The 20,843-nt window shown below is 33.1% G+C and overlaps 1 protein-coding gene across 5 annotated transcripts in view; it reads left to right on the forward strand.

Moving 5' to 3' along the window:
• HECW2 (HECT, C2 and WW domain containing E3 ubiquitin protein ligase 2) overlaps window positions 1-20,843 on the forward strand; it is a 425,511-nt gene that overhangs the window by 245,724 nt on the left and 158,944 nt on the right. For all 5 annotated transcript variants that reach the window (XM_074302808.1, XM_074302811.1, XM_074302809.1 and 2 more), the window contains one exon: window positions 20,476-20,570. In XM_074302808.1, the coding sequence (XP_074158909.1) occupies window positions 20,476-20,570 (95 nt within the window). The remainder of the gene's footprint in view (window positions 1-20,475; window positions 20,571-20,843) is intronic.

Here is a 20,843-nt window from a genome sequence, read left to right on the forward strand (position 1 = left end):
ATATATTTTTACTATGTTTAACATAGACTACTTGCTATTTAGGAAGGGGGTGGGGGAAGTGGGAAAATTGAAATACATAGTTTTGCAAGAGTCAGTGTTGAAGAATTATCCATGCATATGTTTTGAAAAATAAAAAGCTTTAATAAAAAAAGGTATTGCAATGGTTACCATTTCCCTCTCCACTGGATTAAGGCAAACAGATTAAATGACTTGCCCAAAGTCACACAGCCAATGTGAGTGTATGAGGCTGGAATTTTATACAGTTCTTCTTGACTCCTGGCCCAATACTCTATCCATTGAGGTATCCTGGGCAGAAACTGGAATAGAAGTATACCCCTTTAAACCTCCCATCCCAGGCCTTTCCTGTAACCTGTCTCCCTAGCCATTGCAGAGGGAGCCACGCTAGTGGAAGTATGTTAACTCCTACCACTTTATGGGGCACAGCTATCGAAACTCAGTAATTTTTATTTCTTAATTCTATGAAATGGTTCAAAATCAGAAACATATATGACTTCATCTATGGAAATCACCAAAAAAAAAGATGCATTACCATCTCTTTTGCCTCTGTAATCTAAGAATGATTTACTATTTCATGGACCATCTCCACTCATCCTGATTTAACTCTGACCATTGGATTTAGATGACTCTGGAGGAAAAAGGGAAACTGGTAACTTTGCAAACCTTCCCTCACTTAAATCCAGTTCACTTGCTTATCATGGCATTGCCTCCCTGATGCCATGTTCCTCTGAATAACAAACAACATCTGCTTGACAGTTCAAACCTCTTATAGGTGTTTTTGTCCACCTGTTTGAGTGTGAACGCCTTCCTTGAGAACAATAGGGTCAATATTGCTTTTCTGTTTGCATCTCCAGCATGCTTATAGTGCTTTGCAAATAGTTTTTACACTTTAAAATTCACTTTACATTTGAAATCCTCTCAACAGGCTTAATGTAGTTGCTATTATTATTCCCATTGTAGAGATTGAGAGAGGTTCAAAGACTTGCTCAGGATCACTCAACTAGTAAATTCTTCAGAAGAATAGGAACTCAGGTCTTCCTGTTTTTTTTTTCTTTTTTCTTTTCTTTTCTTTTTTTAAACAATAGCTTTTTATTTTCAAAATACATGCAAAGATAGTTTTCAACATTCACCCTTGCAAAACTTTGTTCCAAATTTTTCTTTCTCCTCTCCACCCTTTCTTTATGACAGCAAATAATCCAATATATGTTAAACATGTGCAATTCTTCCATACATATTTCTACATTTATTATGCTACACAAGAAAAATCAAATCAAATAGGCAAAAATGAGAAAGAAAAAGCAAGCAGACAACCAAAAAAAAAAAAATGGTGAAAATGCTGTGTTATGATCCACCTTCAGTCAAGTTCTCCTAGTTCTAAATCCCTCACACTATGCATTCCACCACACCTAAGTACTGAATAAATATTCGTTCAATAAAAATTCATGCCATTCTTCTTCAGATTTTTTGCTGCAGACTCCTACTTTTCCAGTTTGAAAGGCTATTATCACACAGGATACCTACAATGATACTGTCATTTCTGCTCTGAGATAGTTAAAGAATAGTATTTAGCCCATTTCAAAGATAGAGTCCTTCACTAAAGAAAGTAGAATGTATTCAGGGTTATGAAACACATACAAAAGTGCATTTTTAAAAGCATGCAAATCATTTGTAGTACCTGACCACATTTCTGCAAAGGGTGAGATTAAAAATATGACTCATGCTCAGCATGGAGCTCTGACTCCAAGATGCTTTAAATAGGAGCCATAAAAATGAAATAATGTAATGAGAACACTTAGAGGGATTATTCATGTTTTAGAATAATTTATAGCTGGTTATTTGGATTTTGTGGATCTTTCCCTTTTTTTAAACGAATAGACAAATGATGTATGGGCCATAGGGAGAAGAGCTTCATTTGAATTTCATGTGCAAGATATTTTGTAATTTAAAATTTAGTGCCTGAGTTAAATTCAAAAAAAGATCTGAGGCTCTTTATGGCAAGACCATTGAGAGGAAAGGGTGATATTATGAGAAGACATTTCTAACTTAAATTTTAATACATAAGGGCATGTTTTAAATAACAACAACAATAATAATAATTGTGCTGATAATCTGCTTCTGACACATACTGGGGAGTGTGCAAATCTCAAACCCTTAATGTCCTGGACAACTCTCTCAGATTATAAATTACAAAGTGTTGGCTTACAAACCTTTTTTGCTGGTTGTTCCCCATACCTGAAATATGACCTTTCCTGGAACACTCCTTCCTCATCTTTACCTTCTAGCTTCCTTGGTCTCCTTCAAATCCCAGCCCAAGTTCCTTGGACTTTTTAAAGAAACTTTTCCAGTCCTTTTTATTCTTAATATTTTCTTTCTGAGATTTCTTCCGATTTGCCTTGTGTTTATTTATTCATAAGTGTTTCACTTGTTATCTCCTTCCTCCATGAGACTGTAAGCTCCTTGCTAATATGGTCTGATTTTTGTCTTTCTTTCTATTCCCAGGATTAGCACAGTGCCTGGTATATACAATGCTTAATAAATGCTAGTTGACTGATTAGCTTAATTGCATTGGTTAAGGAATTTCCTTGTATGAGAAGCTAATAATAATAATAACTTAATAGTTGTTAATGATTACAAATACTTTTCATTAAAGTAGTCAGGGTATTTTTATCTACATTTCAAAATGAGGAAATTGAGACCCAGAATGTTTAAATTATAGAATTGAACCAAGGAAAATCTACTTTATGTTTCATCCATTGTAAACAAAACTTGTATATCAATGGTGGTATTAAATGGGATCACAATTAGATATTTGAAATCCAAATGATAGTCACTAATTTTTTATTTCATTATTTTTAAGTGGAAAAAGCCTGGAGTTTATTCAGTGTGGTGTGTGTGTGTGTGTGTGTGTGTGTGTGTGTGTGTGTGTGTGTGTGTGTGTAGGTACTTGTTTTTGTTGTTGTTGTTGTTAATTTTCTGTCATGTCTGATTCTTTGTGAATCCATTTGGGATTTTCTTGGCAAAAATACTGGCATGGTTTGCAATTTTCTTCTCCAGCTCACTTTTATGAAACAAACACAGTTAAGTGACCTGCTGAGGGGCACACATAGCCAATAGTGTCTGAGGTCAGATTTTAATTCAGAATTGATCTTCCCAATTGCAGGCTCAGCATATATCCATGCACCACCTTGCTGTTTCTTGTACATAGCACACAAATATTTACCATTTCAAAGCTTCACTCATTTAAATAAACCCTCTGAAATTATATAGAGATCTTCCTAGAACTCTATAGATCAAGGAATAGTTGCCTACTGCTTAAGATAAGGGTTCCTTTTCCCCCTTTTCACAATAAGCCTTCTTTCAAAGTTCTGGTATAAGTTGTCTGTATAGCAGAAGAGTATCAGATTCGGAATAAGAGATCTGGGTCAAAATTACATATTTCTATTTTCTATCTGTGTGACTGAGCAATTCATTTACTCTCTCTGGTTTTCATGTATATGATGAGAGTATTGAATGAGATAATCTTGAATTTTTTTCTAGCTCAACATGCCATAATCCTGTGCTCTGTTTCCGTGATCTTGGAACCTTAAAACCACCTGTATGACTGTCTTAAAGGAGCAATTCTAATGATTTGAAATTTCAAGTCCACTAGGAAGGGAGGCGAGAATATGGGAAAGCTGGGACCCTGATGCATTGTTCGTGGAGTTGTGAAATGATCTAACCATTCTGGAGAGCAATGTGGAACTATGCCCAAAGGGCTTTGATCCAGCAGTGTCACAACTGAGCCTGTATTCAAAAATTTCATAAAAGAGAGAAAAAGACCCACAAAATGTTTGTAGCGGCTCTTTTTATGGTGGCAAAGAATTGGAAAATGAGTAGATGCTCATCAATTGGGGAATGGCTAAATTAGATATGGTATTTGAAAGTAATAGAATATTATTAATCAATATAAAAATGATGGAACAAGATGATTATAGAAAGGCATGGAAAAATTTAAGTGAACTAATGCTGAGTGAAACAAGCAGAACCAGGCATACATTGTACATAGCAGTAGCAAGATCGTGTGAAATCAACTGTGGTGGACTTGCTGCTTCTCAGTGGTTCAGTGATGCAAGGCAATTCCAATGAACTTTGGATGGAAAATGTTATCCAAATTTAGAGAGAGAACTATGGATTCTGAATGTAAATCAGCACATGCTATATTCACTTTTTTTTTCTTTTCCTCTTTTGATTTTCCCTTTAGCTCTAATTTTTCTCTCCCAATATGATTCATAAGGAAATATGTAAAAAATGTATATGTATAACAAAAGAAATTTTTTTTCTGCATGTAAGTGGGGAAAATAAAAATTTATAAAAAGTAAGGGAGGTTGACACCTTGGCAACTTGATGGGGGAAGTATTTTGGAGAAGATTGGGCTTCTCATAATCCTTTAAATGAATATGAAAATGGATTGTCTTTGTTTAAAATATAAACTTCTCATCTCCATCTGTCCTTTCTTTCTCCTTATCACCTATTAATTTTTTCTTTTTTGCATTTAAGTTTTATTGATTTTTTGTTGTTGTTATTGTTTTTTATATTACTGTCATCTCCCAAATACATCTCTCTCTTGGTCCTTAGAGACCTTTCTCTTGTACCAAAGAACAAAAGAAAAAAGAAAAAGAAAAAAGGAAAACCAAAGTAAATCAGCAAAATCATCCATACTTCCCCACTTTGATAAGGAAGGGAGGGAAATGTATATTCTGTTTCCTTCTTCAGGGCAAAGCTTGAACATTAGAAATGCCCAACATCCAGTTTAATTATTTGTTATTATTATGACTACACTTTATATTTACATTTTGTATTTTTGTGATCCTACTCTCTCTACTTTGTGTCAGTTCATATCCTTTCCTGTGCTTCTCTGTATTCTTTCTATTTATTGTTTATTATAGCATATTATTTCATGACATTCATTTACTGAAATTTGCTTAGTCATTCATTAGTTGATGGACATCTATTTTGTTTCCAGTTCTTTGATACCATGAAAAAAGTTTTTATAACTATTTCTGTCATTAACTTTCCTTGGATATATGCCTAGCTAAATCTCTAGGTCAAGGGGTATGGATATCTTAAGTCATTTTAGTAGCATGATTCCAAACCATTTTCCAGAATGGTTGTACTAAATTATAATTCTGCTAACAATACATTAATGTGTCTGTCTTTTCATAACCTATTAGCACTGACTAGTCCTTTTTTTAAAAAGATATTTTTGTCAATTTTCTCAATGTGAGGTTGTTTTGATTTGCCTTTCTCTTATGATTAGTGTTTTGGAGCAATCTTTCGTGATTGTTTCTGGTTTATCATTCTTTGGAGAACTATTTATTGATATGTTTTACTATATGTCCATAGGGAAGTGGTTCTAGGTTGATTTTGTTTTCAAAAAAGCCTCGTATTAATTTTAGCAGAAGGAGAATGAGTAGTTTTTGCTTCTTTTCATCCCATTCAGAGATATTGACTTCTTTGTTTCTGACAATTATGTTATTTTTCAAGAGTTAACTTGGGATCTGCAAACTTGTTTTAAAAATACTTTTATTTTTAAATATTTATTTTATAAACATATTCAATTTATGTTTAAATATATATTTCCTTTGTAATCATATGTATTTTATCTGATGCATTTAAAAGCATTCTGAGAAGTTCACAGTCTTCACAAGACTGCCGAAGAGTTCTGAAATAAATAAATTTAAGAACTAAGAACTCATATAATGTATAGTAATAGTTTTATTTATATGAAATGATTTTCCCCACTTTGAGGGCATTTTAAAAGCAGACACTTGGTACCGTAATCAATATAAGTAAGGTCCCATGCCTGTTGCTTACATATATACTTGATTTTACTATGTTCAATTCAGAAAAATTCCATCAACCAATCTCTATATATACACCATTTATTGTGGATACAATGACAAAAATAACAGTTTACATTTATAAACATCTTTGTAAACAGTTTTTAATTGAAAGTAAAAAGTTTACAATGTTTTCTTCCCGAGCTTGAGTTTCCTCTTCTTGTTCAGGCTAGAAATAGTGTAATTTTTCATGAGCACACTCTACTACATGATTGATCGGTCCCACTATGGTGTGAGATAGAAATTTTAACCTTTCCCTCTTCTGACCCTTAAGAATTTTAACCTTTCCCTCTTCTACCTTCCTTAGGAAGCCTGGTAGCTACTTGGTAGGGGCTCATCACATATGTGCCTGGACTTAGGATACCTACTGTTAGGTTCAGTCAGGGGTCCCCTATAGCTGGGATCCAAATGTGGCTCACTACCCCCTGGAGATATCTTACATATTATTTGGGGGTGCAATGACAGATAAGTTAAATAAATGTATAAGCAAACTAAATCTAAGCATATTCAAAAAAAGAATGCTAATCTGTTGATTTAAATTGATTGAAATTATATATTGAAATAATATATAAGTATAATAACAGCTATGTTTATTGTCCTTTTGTCACAAGACAAAGATTATCTCTTTTGATTCACAGCTCCCTGGATTATCATCCATTATTAAGATAAAGACTTTACTGCTTTGTGTAGAAATAGAAATCCCCCGAAGTATCCAGCAGGGAGGGTCAGATACTCTTATGCCAGATGTTAATTCCTGCTTTGGCTGAGTCTCTTTCAGCTTCCCTGAATTTTTCCCTATCTACTTTTTCTGGTCCTTCCCCACCCCCCAACTTAATTTAGCTTTGAACCACTTCTTCCCATTTAGGATTAAAGCATCTCTGAGACTAATGTTTCACGCCAGAGGATAAGCTCTCAGACTACTAAAATTCAGAATAAGATCCTTTGAAGTCTGAGAGAATCTAGTAGACAGGGAAAGATGTTACTCTAGGGAAAAAAATTTGAACACTGAAAAAGTATATCTCTTAAAAAATTATCAAAGAATCAAGGTCTTGTTATACAGCTAATCATGGTATCATGTTTCTTAGGGAGGGAGAAGAAAAGACTTTTGAGTTGGCTTTTCATGAAAATATGTTTTATTGATGTGTTTTATCTTTATTTCATAGTCATTTCTTCAGGGAACAAGTTTCCTTGTGACCAAAAAATAACAATTAAGCAAAAATTCCAATACAGTGACCATATACAACTACATTCTACCTCTCTAGTAGTCACCCACCTTTCTGCCATGAGAAGGGAGATTTGTTTCATTTATGATGATGGTGGTGGTGGTAGTGGTGGATGGTGATGATGAACTTTTAAAGAAATCTTTTATGTCATTGTAGTCAATGCATAGAATATTTTTCTGATTCTGCTTATTTAGATTTGGATCAATTGACCTTCCTCAGCATTGAAGGAATGATGAGCCTCAAGGTGGGAGAAAATGAGTAGGAACTGTGAGATGTTATGTTGTTAAACCCCTCATTTTCCAAATGAGGCGATCATGGTTATATGTTTTGTCCAAGGTCACCCGGTAGTAAGTGGCAGAACCATCTCTTGTAGGCTGTTTCTTATAAGCTTAACTTTACCTATATTCAACATCGCAAAAATCCTTCTTTGGGAATTAATGTGATATTTGGGGGAGGGGGAACAATGGACTTGGAATTGGAAAACTTGGGTTCAAATCTGAGGCTTGCAACCCTGAATAAGTCAGGGTAAATCACCAAATCTGGATCTCAGTTTTCTTATCTGTAAAATGGAATAGATGGCCTTTAAGGTCCCTTATAACTCTAAATTTATGATCCTATCAGCTATCTTCTTCCATTCTTTGCTTCAGTTACAAAGAAGGAGGTGGCTCTTTTTGGCAAGACCAATCCTTTCATCTGCTTGTGATGTTGATCTTCTCTGGCAGTCAGCTTACCTTCACAACCATCCTCATTCTCTCTGTAATTTTCAATTTGTTCCTCTGCACTTTTTTTTTCTGTTATCTACAAAGATGTCAGTTCTCCTCATTCTTAAAAATGCTCACTTTTTTGACCTGTCCCCTCAAGCTATCATTTTTTCCCTTTTTACAGCCAAACTCTTAGAAGAAGCTGTTCATAGTCATTATGTCTTCTTCTCTTGTTCATTTTTCAACCCTTGCAATTTGGCTTCAGATGCCATCATTCAACTGAAATTGTTTTCTACAAGGTAATGAATTATATCTGAATTATAAAATATTTTTGTTTTTTTTTTTCCCCCTCAGTCTTCTTCTTCTTAACCTTCTTTGCATATTTTATATTTTCTCTCCTCTCTGGATTTTCATGTCTATTCTTTATTTTCCTTCCTATTCTGCCATTCCCTCCGAGAGTCCTTTCAGGATAATACCTGGATTAGAGATAGAAGGAAGACTATCTAATTTAAGTCCTTTATTTAATAATCAACAGCATCCACATCTCATCCCTGACACGTGTAGTACATATACTACAGCAGTGCTATCAAACTTAAATAAAACTGGGATCTACCAAAATGTATTTAATGTTACCTGTGGGCCACATATTGATTTGGTTTTAAATTGCAATACAGATCTGGTTTATTGCATTTACTGTATTAATTATTTCCCAGTTATATTTTTTCTTGGTTTTGGCTGCACTTGGCAGTGTTGTAGGCCACATGTAGCTCATGAACTCCCTGATTGACATCTCTCTCCTATAAACTTTCTTTATAAACTTTCTCTCTCTTGGCAATTTCATCAGAACCCATGGATTCAACTGTCAATCTTTGTGCAGATGACTTTGATTATATATATCCAGTCCTAGTGTTTCTCTCTCTCTAGCTTTAGTCCCATATCATAAATTGAATACTGAACATTTCCAGCTGGACACAACATAAACATTTTAAACTAAACCTGTCCAAAACAACTCATTTTCTCTCTACCCCAAGTCCTTCAAGTCCAACCCTCTTCCTCACTATGCTATTTCTTTTAAAGAAATGAGTGAGCCATCCTACTAACAACTCAGGTTTGGTCAATAATCAAGATACATTTATTAAAAGCCTACTACACGCCAGACATTCTGCTAAAATCAGGATACAAAAAGGATAAATGATAGTTCTTACTCTTAAGGAATTCATAATCTAAAGAGTCATATGCTTGGAGTTATCTTTGATTTTTTTCTTTCCCTAACTCCCATCCCTATATCTAGACATTTGTCAAGTCCTATTGAGTGTGTCAATCCAGATATTATATGGGTTCTCTTTTTTCACAACAATCCCCTAGTTTTCTTGTCCATACTACTAAAATGACTTCCTACTTCATCTCCTTATAATCACTTTCCCCTTTCTTGTCCACCATTCACATAGCTACTGATTGTTGACGTTGAGTTGAAATGTTGAGTGAAGTTGAGCCACATACTTGATAATGTTGCATCCTTGTTTAAGAGGCACTTGTAACTCCCAGTTGCCTCTGAGATAAAATACAGACATCTTCAAGATGTTTAGAGTCTGGATCCAGCCAGTTTTCCTAGGCTTACTGTACATGGCTGTCTTTTATGAACTTTCTATTGGCCTACTTGCTTGCCATTCTGTCTATATATCTATATGACAATATATCTATATGACATTTTGTCTAATTTTTCTGCACCTCCTAAGGTTCATTGGCTCCTGCTGGAATCTCTGCTAGGTGCTGATAAGGCCAAAAATGGACATTCTGTGCTCCCTTTTTCATGGGATAGGCAGTTTTGCTCTATTCTATTATCACAGATTATGCTGTTAATTCGACCTACCCAGATTTAATATAAACTTCAGGCTTTTGGTCAAAAGGAGGTTAGAGAGATGAGGAGCCAGATAAGTAAATGTGAACTTGTATTTTTCATAAATACTAAATTCTTTTAGTTTTTAGAAAAATGGTATTTTATCTTTTCAAATACATGCAAAGATAATTTTCAGTGTTCACTTTTGCAAAATCTTGTATTCCAAATTATTCCTCCTGTTCACACCTCCCCAAAACAATACAGTATAGATCAAACATGTAATTCTTCTAAACATTTCCATCTTGCTATACAAAAAAAAAAATCAGGTTAAAGAGGGAAAAAAACAAGAAGGGAAAAAAAAACAAGTGAAAACAACAACAAAAAGATAAAACACTATGCATTGATCCACATTCAGTCTCCATAGTTCTCTCTCTAAATAGGAATGACACTTTCCATCACAAGTCTGTTGGAATTGCTATGAATCACCTCATTGTTAAAAAGAGCCAAGTCTCTGTCATAGTTGATCATCATGTGATATTTTAGTTACTATATACAATATTCTTTTGGTTCTGCTCACTTCACTCAACCTCAACTCATATAAGTCTCTCCAGGCCTTTCTAAAAATAGTCTACTTATCATTTCTTACAGAACAATAATACTCCATAACATTCATATACCATAACTTATTCAGCCATTCTCCAACTGGTAGGCATTCATTCATTTTCCAGTTCCTTGCCACTACTAAAAGGACTGCCACAAACATTTTTGCACATGTAGGTCCTTTTCCCTCCTTTATGATCTCTTTGGGATTCAGACCCAGTAGAGACACTGCTGGGCCAAAGACATAGTCCTTTGAGCATGGTTCCAAATTGCTCTCCAGAATGGTTGGATCATTTCACAATTCCACCAACAATGTATTAATGACCCAGTTTTCCCACATCCTTTAATTCATTGTTATCTTTTCCTGTCATCTAAGCTAATTTGAGAGGTGTGAAGTGGTACCTCAGAGTTATCTTAATATGCATTTCTCTAATCTATAGTGATTTAGAATATTTTTTCATATGGCTTAATTTCTTCATCTGAAAATTGTCTGTTCATAACCTTTGACTATTTATCAATTGGAGAATAGCTTGTATTCTTATAAATTTGAGTCAGTTCTCTATGTGTTTTAGAAATGAGGCCTTTATCATACTGTAAAAAATTTTCCCCATCTTTCTGCTTTCCTTTTAATCTTAGTAGAATTGGTTTTATTTGTGCAAAATCTTTTTTAATTTAATGTAATAATTTTTATCCATTTCGCATTTCATATATTCTCTAGTTCTTTGACTATAAATTCCTTTTTTCTACAGATCTGAGAGGCAAATCATTCCTTTATTTCTAATTCATGAAGCCATTTTGACTTTATCTTGGTGTAAGATGTTAGATGTTTCTAGTTTCTGCCATACTATTTTCCAGTTTTACCAGAAATTTTTTCTTTTCAAATAGTGAGTTCTTATAGCAGAAGCTGGATTATTTGGATTTATCAAATACTAGGTTACTGTAGTCATTGACTATTGTATCTTGCAAACCTAACTTATTCTACTCACTCAGTACTCTTTCTCAGCCAGTACCAAATGGTTTTGATGACCACTGCTTTATAATATAGTTTTATGTTTAGGCCAATTCATTTACATTTTTCCATTAATTCCTTTGAAATTCTTGGCTTTTTTCTTCCAGATGAATTTTATTAATAAATAATAATTTTTAAAATGCTATCCAATTGATAGTTCAATAATATCATATTCATATATAAAAACAGAGTTAGATATACCTTGTTAAATATGGAAAAAAGGGTTATGAGCAGAATGTATTCTTCTTATTTCTTGGGTACCCACTATATATACATGGGGCATGTGGATGAATTTGCCTGCTTGATATTATCACCAAAAAATTATCTCATCTAATTAGGCATTGCATAGGAATTAGTAGTTGTCCATATGTTAATATTGTTTAATTCCTACTTGGTGTCATGCTAAATTGCTAAAATGAATTTATATCAACTCAGAGTCATAGAATCTGAGAGTAGAAGGGGAAAAGAGCTCATATTTTCTAGCCCACACCCAATATAGATCTCTTTTACAACACACCGAACGTATGTATTTAGGGATTGCTTTAAAATCATGAGACAAGCTCACTCCCTCCTAAGTTTGTCTTTATATTAAGCCTAAATTTCCTTCTTTTGACTTTTAGCTATCTCCTTCCTATCTAGTGATAGACATTATACATGTCTTAATGGAACAAAAGATCACCCTAGTTTTATTAACTGCCGTATCACAGTGTTGATTCATAATTCTCTTTAGTTTTATTTTGATTCATAATTCTCTTTAGTTTTATTTTTCCATTGATTCGGATACATAACAAAGAGCCAAACACACATCCTTGGGATACTCCACTAGAGCCCTTCTTCCAAGATGTCTTTAATAACTTCTCTTCAGATTGAGTAATTCAATAAATTTTCAGTCCATCCCATACTATTTTCATCTAGCCTACATCTATTTTTTACACAAGAATAGTATGAAAAATTTGGTCAGTTATTTTGATAAAATCTCCTTGAAGCAAATAAAGATGGTATAGGAGATAAACTTGAAAGAACGCTTAAAACCAGCTGTTATGCCATCCCCACCAAAAGCAACAAAGAACTCCTTTAAAATTCTCCTTTAAAGCTTCACAAGATCTACCCTGTTTTTAATTTTTATTTATTTTCATTTTAATTTATGAGAGATAATAATCCCTATAACTTAGTATAATAAATATGAATGTACATGAAACTACAAATTTATTATGTACAACTTGCTATTTCTTTTAATTTATAATAAAGTTATCATGTAATTTTTTCCTCCTTTCTCCCATGACCTAAAGATGGATACCATTAGACAAAAGATTTTACATCTGTAAAATCATTCTAAACTTACTTCTCTTTATCAGTTCTTTCTCTAAATGTAGATGTTTTTCTTCATATCTTTTTTAGTTAATGCAGTTAACATGACCTATTCTTAATGAACCAATGCTAGCTTTTTATGACACCTCTTTCATATTTTAGTAAACTTTCCCTTCAATAAGATGTTTCAGCATTTTGCGAGTAATTAAAGAGAAACCAAGAGAAGTTTCAGATTCCATTTTCTTCTTTCTGGGAAAAATGACAACTTTGCCCATTGGTTCTAAAGTGTCTATCCCATTATGTAGTGAACATAATGAGTCTGTGAGGAAGGGATAACATTTTGGTTCCTCCTGGCAGGGCACATATCCTTGGGGCTATCTCTCCCTCTCTATTTGGGAGAGGTTTTCAAGGTTTCTCAAACTTTCCTTTAGCCCAGAGTCCAGTGGTTGAAAAGGAGGGGATGATTAAAAGAAGGATAGTTTTCTTTGAGAAGGGAAAGGGGATCCCTTTCCCTGGGATTCCCATCCCAGAGATTCCGGATCTTTAAAGAATGAGATAACAGGGAGGTGCTTTTCCATGCCTAGGAATTCTCAGCTACTTCTCAACATGGCTTGCCCCTGGAGAGGGGTTGAAACATTTTAAGCATATCAAGGCAGGATATGGAGTCAGCACCTGTGCCTTATTAGGAATGCTTCTGTGTTAGCTATTCTACAGACTTTAATTTCCCTTGAAGCTTTGCTTAAACGTTTCCCATGAGAAGGTGATGGGAATAAACTTGGGGGTCAGGATATAGCTAAAAGAATTGAAGAACCCCTTAAACTGCTGATCTAGAGTATGAGACCAAGGACTGCTCTCCTGGAAGTATTTGTTCTCCTGAGGGAAACCACATTGCAACTACTTGGTTGAAAGAATGCTGGATTTGGAGGAAGAACTGAGTTCCAGTATCCACTGTTAGAGTAACTCTAGTAAAAAGAGGGGGTTGGATTAGTTGAGTGTTAAGGTCCCTCTAATAATTTATGCATATGTAATATCTGAGCTCTATCTGATTCTGCTTCAATTTCAATATAATTAAACTTGCTAAAATCTCTCTAGGGCCTCAGTCCCCTCACCCTCCATCTTCATAGAGTTAAGGAGTTGGGCTAAATATATAAAAAGTTCTTTGTTGTTTTGTTTTGTTTTGTTTTGGTGTGGATGGCATAACAGCTGGGTTTAAGCTTTTTTTTAAGTTTTCTCTCTTTTACCAACTTCAAGGATTTGCTTCAAGGATTACAAATACAATATATTCCCCAGTTATCAAATTTCTTGAATGCCAGAAGAAATAGCCTAGTTTATAAGACTAACATAAATAGAAGTATTGTGTATCATTGTTCTTGTAAAACAAGTTCTGTGAACTTAAAAAAAATCTTGATAACTGTTTTTCAAAATAATTGGTTTTTTTGGTAATCCTATATGTGGGATTTTATATATTAAAAACATTTAACTAAGAAGGGGTCTATAGATTTTGCCACATGGCCCCCCAAAGTCAATTATACACAATAAAGTTAAGGTAATTTTGTCTTTATCAGCAATTTTATGGTAACCTAGGTTTTCTTTCTCAGAGGAGTGTCAGCCCCATCCTCCAAGTGAGGATGTCTGTTATGGCGCTTACTCTAAGAGGGTTTGTAGATCCTTATGCTTGGTGTGAAAATTCCTAGTTATGATTCTGTCTGAAGTCCTTGGTTCTATTGGCCACAAAGATGAAAAAGTTCCAGTTTCTTTTGCTAAAATTCATAATTTTAATGCATTCTAAATGCTATAGTGTTAGTAGCAGCAGTAGCAGAAGAAGAAATAACTCCAATGGGAATGTTGTTACTGTTGTTGTTCTATTTTGTGTGGCTCTGTATGACCTACCAGACCATTGTTGAAGTTTTCTTGGAAAAGATAATGGAGTGGTTTGATATTTCCTTCTCTAATGGATTAAGACATAGATTAAGTGACATTCTCAGGGCCATACAACTTTTCTTCTTCTTTTTTTTTAAAGGGACATTTTTTCCGTTTGATAGCCTCAAGAGCAGAGAGATATTAGTCCTTTATCTTTTTTTATAAGAGGGAAACTGGATTGTCCTTTTGGGATGAATAACATTCACTTTAGTCTAGCAAAATTTTTGTATTGAAAAGAAAAACAAAAATATCTATGTAGTCTGAATACACATGAAATTCTTATTGTAGGATGCTCTAATTAAAAAAAAAGTTTATGTCCTTGTTCTTGAGTATTTATTATTGTAAATTCACTAATTACAACCTTTAATGGATGAAGAAATAAATTACTAGTATCAAAAATGAAAAGCATGAATTTACTATCAATGAAGAAAAATTTTGAAAAATTGTTAGGTGCTAATTTGTCCAATTACATATCAATAAATTTGACAGTCTAAATGAAATGGATGAATATCTATAAAAATATAAATTATTCAGATTAACAGAATAAATAAAAAACTTAACCTGATCTTAGAAAGAAAATTGAACATCAATGAACTTCCAAAAAATATTCCCAGAATGAGATGAATTCATAGGTAAATTCTACCAACATTTAAAGAACAATTAACGCTAATACTACATTAATTATTTTGGAAAAATAAGTGAAGAAGTCATAAAATTCCTTCTATGACATAAATGTGGTACTCATACCCAAACCAGGAAGAAACAAAACAGGGAAAGTAAATTATAGAGCAATTTCCCTAAGGAATATTGATCTAAAAATTTGAACAAAAAATATTAATGAAGAGATTACAGCAATATATCAAAAGGATCATACATTTTGATCATATGAAATAGATAGCAAGAATCCATGGTTGGATCTATAGTAGTAAAACTATCAACATAATTGATAATATCAATAACAAAAGCAACACAAATCATATGATTATCTCAATAGATGCAGAAAAATTTTTCAGCAAAATATAGTATCCATTTCTATTAAAAACACCAGAGAGCATAGGAATAAATGGAACTTAAATTAAAATGATAAGCAATCTTCATCTAGAACCATCAGCAAACATTATAATGGGAAGCCTTCCCAGTACAATGAGGGGTGAAAAAAGAATGCCCATTATCACTTCTGTTATTTAATATTTTACTAGAAATATTAGTTATAGCAATAAGAGAAGAAAAAATTAAAAGAATTAGAATAAGCAATGAGGAAGCAACATTATCATTCTTTGCCGATGATATGATACAGATGATGTAAACTTAGAAAATCGTAGATAATCAACTAAAAAATAACTTGAAATTATTCACACATTTAGCAGAATTGCAGGATTGAAACAAATTCACATAAATTATCAGCATTTCTCCATATTACCAAGAAAGTTTTAGCAACAAGAGATAGCAAAATTCCACTTAAAATAACTGTAGACAATATAATGTAACTGTCAAGACAAACCCAGGAACTATATAAACACAATTATTTTTGCACTTTTTGCTCAAATAACATCAGATCTAAACAATTGGGAAAATATTAATCATGGGTAGACTTAGGTAATATAGTAAAAATGATGATTCTACCTAAATTAGTTTGCTCAAATTATCAAAAATTATTTTATAGAATTAGAAAAAGTAGTAATTCATTTGTAAAAATTAAAACTCAAGGACATCAGGAGATTCAATGAAAAGAAAATGTGAAAGACAGTCTAGTCATACCAGACCTCACATTGTACTATAAAGTAGCAATTATCAAAACAATCTTATACTGCTTAAGAGAGTTGTAGATAACTAGAATAGATTAAGTACAAACTGCATTATAATAAATGCCCATAGTAATCTAATATATGATAAATCTAAAAGTCCAAGTTTTTCAAACAAAACTCATTATTTGACAAAAATTGCTGGGAAAACTGAAAAATGGTGTGGTAGAAACTCAATGTGGACCAACATCTCATCTGAGTACCAAGATAAAGTCAAAATTTGTATATGGGTGATGTCAAAAGCAAATTAAGAGAGCTTGGAATGGTTTATCGTTTAGGTTTATGGATACACAGGAAGAATTTAGGGCCAAAGAAACTATAGAGGACCCTATAAAATAAATAATTTTGATTATTCAAAATTATAAAGGTTTTACACAAACAAAACCAACACAACAGACATTATAAGAAAAGCATAAAATTGAGAAACAATTTTATAACAAATATCACTGATAATACCTCATTTCTCAAATATAGAGGGAACTGCGTCAGATTTATAAAAATGCAAGTCATTCTACAATTGCTAAATGGTAAAAGGATATGAATAGGCCCTTATCAGAGGAAGAAATCAAAGCTGACTATAGTCATATGAAAAAATGCTCTAAATCACTCTTGATCAGAGAACTACAAAATAAAACAACTCTCAGGTACAACCTCACACTTATCAAAGCAGCTAAAATGACAAAAAAGAAAAATGTTGGACAGAGAAGGAGATGTGGGAAAACTAGAAGATTAGTGCACTGTTGGTAGACTTGTGAACTGATCCAAGAATTCTGGAGAGCAATTTATAATCTATGTCCAAAGGGCTATAAAATTGTTCATCGATTATTTTTGAGCCAGCAATACCACACTATATCCCAAAGTCATCCAAAAGAGGGGGGAAAGACCTATTTGTACAAAGATGTTTATAGAATCTCATTTTTTGTGGTGGATTAGAATTGGAAATCCAAGGGGAAATCAATTGGGGAATGGCTAAACAAGCTAGGGTATATGACTATATTAGAATCTTATTGTACTGCAAGAAATTACAAACAGGATGATTTCAGATGTTCACAAGTGAACAGAACCAGGAGGACATTTTACATAATAATAGCAATATTGTTCAATGAAGAATTGTGAATGACTTAGCTCTTCTCAGCAATAGTATTCCAAGACAACCCCAAAGACTAGTAATGAAGTAGACTATCCACCTCCAGAAAAAAGAACTAATAGTGATTGAATTTAGACCAAGCATGCTATTTTTCACTTTCTTTAACCCCTTATTTGATTCTTATTGTACAAAATGACTAATATGGAAATATTTTGCATAATTGCACTTGTATAGCTCATATTTGCTTATCATCTCAGGGAGGGTGAAGAAAAGTGAGAAGGGAGAGAGACATAGAATTTTTTTTCCCCCCTGAAGCTGGGGTTAAGTGACTTGTCCAGGGTCACACAGCTAGGAAGTGTTAAGTGTCTGAGATCAGATTTGAACTTGGGTCCTCCTGAATTCAAGTCTGGTGCTCTATCCACTGTGCCACCTAGCTGACCCCAAGACATAGAATTTGGAATTCAGAACTTTAAATAAAAATGTTATATTTTTTAAATAAAGAAAAAAAAACAATGTCCTTAAAGGCCAATTTATGAGCATCTATGTTGAGCATTGGATGGAATATTGGGCCTAAAGTCAAGAAGATCATCTTTCTGAGTTCAAGTCTGACTGGGCAAGTCACTTAATCCTGCTTGCCTCAGTTTCCTCATCTGTTAAATGAGCTGGAGAAAGAAATGTCAAACTACTTCAGTATCTTTGCTAAGGAAACCCCAAAAGATTCATGAAGGGTTAGATGATTGAAATGATTAAATAATAAAATAAAAAGGTCAAATTATATGAAAAAGCTCTTCCTCCATTGATTAACCAGAATAAAGTTATTCTACATTGATCATCTATTAATTAAACCCTTTAAGAATTATTAATTCTTTAAAAAAAACCCCATTATTGGAGCACTTAATAATTGCTTTTCCAATATAAGTTTCAGGTTTAAATGTTTTTTTTCAGTATTATACAATGGAAAGAGTAATGATTTTAGAGTGAGAGGACCCATCTAAGTTTAAATCTTGGTTCAGACATACCTGTGGTATTTGGGACAAATTGCTTAAGCAATCTCCTGAAGTTTGGTTGAGAAAGCATGTCCCTAGTGACAATAAATTCTTGTCTTCCTTCCCTCTAACCCCCATTTACTTTCCTTTAAGACTAAGCTTTCCTATGGAAAATGACATCTTGGCAAAAGAGCACATTAGTAGTTCTAAAGCAATCATCCCAAGAGAAATTCTTATGACAGAAGGAATTACCTTTGATACACTCTCTATTTATGCCCTTTGACCTATTTCAGATTATAAATACTTTAACATAAAAGTAATAAGCATTTGTATTTATTTAATCATTTTCTTATGTATTGAATATATTTAGAGGAAATCTTAATTTTTAAAGGTTAATAGGCATCCAAACCAATATTGATCTATTAAAGTTTCCCGATGAAAGGGTAAAGTTGCAGGGTTTCAGACACAGCATTTTAAATGAAATAGATGCTTGGAAACATGTTTTGTAAGCACTGACCTACTGAAAGCTTATTTATCTGTTTAATCTGTGATGAGAATTTGTTAAATACTAAATCCTTTTAAAAAGATAGTTTAATTCTTGAATCAAATTTGCTTTTAAGCTAACTTTAGATGACAATAGATGGTAATAGTAAACATAATATAGTTGCAATTCTGTCATAAATATACTAAAAATAGAATATAAGAGTTTGTTGGAAGTTTTAAGTTAAGTCATAGTCTAGCATGGTAAAACCCCATTTTTCCTTCTTTTTTTAAAAATAATATTAAGAATAGCTTTTTATTTTTACAGTACATGTAAAGATGGTTTTCAACATTCACCCTTGCAAAACCTTGTATTCTAAGTTTCTCTCTCTCCTTCCCCTCCTTACATCTCTTTTAGACAGCAAGTATTCTAATATAGATTATATATATGCAATTCTTCTAAACATATTTCCATATATATATTCTGCTGCTCAAGATCAAAAGGGGAAAATGAGAAAGAAAAAACCCCAAGCAAAGAAACAAACAAATAAATAATAACAAAGGTGAAAATACTATGCTGTGATTCATATTCAGTCTTCATAGTACTCTTTCTGGATGCAGATGCAGATGCAAATAAGGATGCAGATGTGGATGACTCTTTCCATCACAGGTGTATTGGAATTGAGTCACTTCATTGTTGAAAGCAGTTAAGTGCATTATAGTTGATCATCATATAGTCTTAAAACCCCATTTTAAGGGTTATGTTGATTTCAAAATTAGCTTGCTACAAAATGATTTTCATGAAAAATAGACATTAACATTTATCTAAAGAAATTTACTGAAATAAATATCCTAGTTCACAATGAGAGAAAAATTATTAAATCTGTTTCCCTTAAAACAGTTTGAAAATCTCACAAAAATCTCAATAAGCATAACTAAAACCTGTTTTGCTATGTTTTCATTTAATAAAACTGTATGCACATATGTATTATGTATCTTGGATTTTTAATAGTTTAAATTAGATATAATTATGGTTCTAGGCTAGAAAGAACCTCAGAGGCCATCTAGACCAATCTATCATTTTAGAAAGTGAGAAAATTGAGACCTGGGAAAGTTAAATAATTTGTCCAAGACCCAATAATTAGTTTCAAGGCAAAACTTAAATTCAGTCTCTGACTCTTGAGCTTGTATTCTTTTCACAAATCTTTTCAATTTTAGATTAGGAAACTGAAACCTAGAAAGAAAGTGGACTTTTTGTCTAATTATATTATAAACTCCTTGTAGGAAAGGGTGCAGTGACCATTCCCCCCCTTACCAAACTAGTACAGTGAACCCCATACAATAAGTTTTCAGTAAGGGTTGTCTGAGTTTAAATTGAATACATCTTCTTCTGTACAACATGGGTGTGAAGCATTCTTATCAGACTTTCAGAGAAGTTGTTGAGATATAAAAGGAAACAGGAAGCAGAACAATTTGTTGCTATCAGATTTGGCTTTTAGAAATGAAATAATCATTCCAACTGAGTGGGACTATTGGAGCCCCAGTTTGGCTTCACATCCATATTTAATTTGAGAGTTATTTGATGCTACTATAGTGATTGATTGTGTTCTTGTTTTGTTTTACAGCGGAAATAAAAATATGTTTTAAATATTACCATGGCATTAGTGGAGCCCTGAGAGCTACTACCCCATGTATTACTGTGAAAAATCCTGCTGTGATGGTAAGTCCAATTTGTTTATCCTTTGATTAATATATATTATCATGCCATTGTCATATTTTTTGTGTTCAACAGAATAGGAAATGTGCTTATGACATGAAGATCCTCCATTTTAAGAGGATAAAAAGCCATAAGCTTTGTCCCAATTTAATTAAGAAATTTTAGAACTTTTAAAAAGGAAGGGGGAATGGAGAGAGAAATGAAAACGATCCTTCTTATTACAAAAGAGTTCTTAGTTTTATAAAATGATTAACTGTAATATGCCTTTAAATGGAA

Source organism: Sminthopsis crassicaudata, chromosome 3 (assembly GCF_048593235.1).
Source record: "Sminthopsis crassicaudata isolate SCR6 chromosome 3, ASM4859323v1, whole genome shotgun sequence".
NCBI classification, from domain to species: domain Eukaryota; kingdom Metazoa; phylum Chordata; class Mammalia; order Dasyuromorphia; family Dasyuridae; genus Sminthopsis; species Sminthopsis crassicaudata.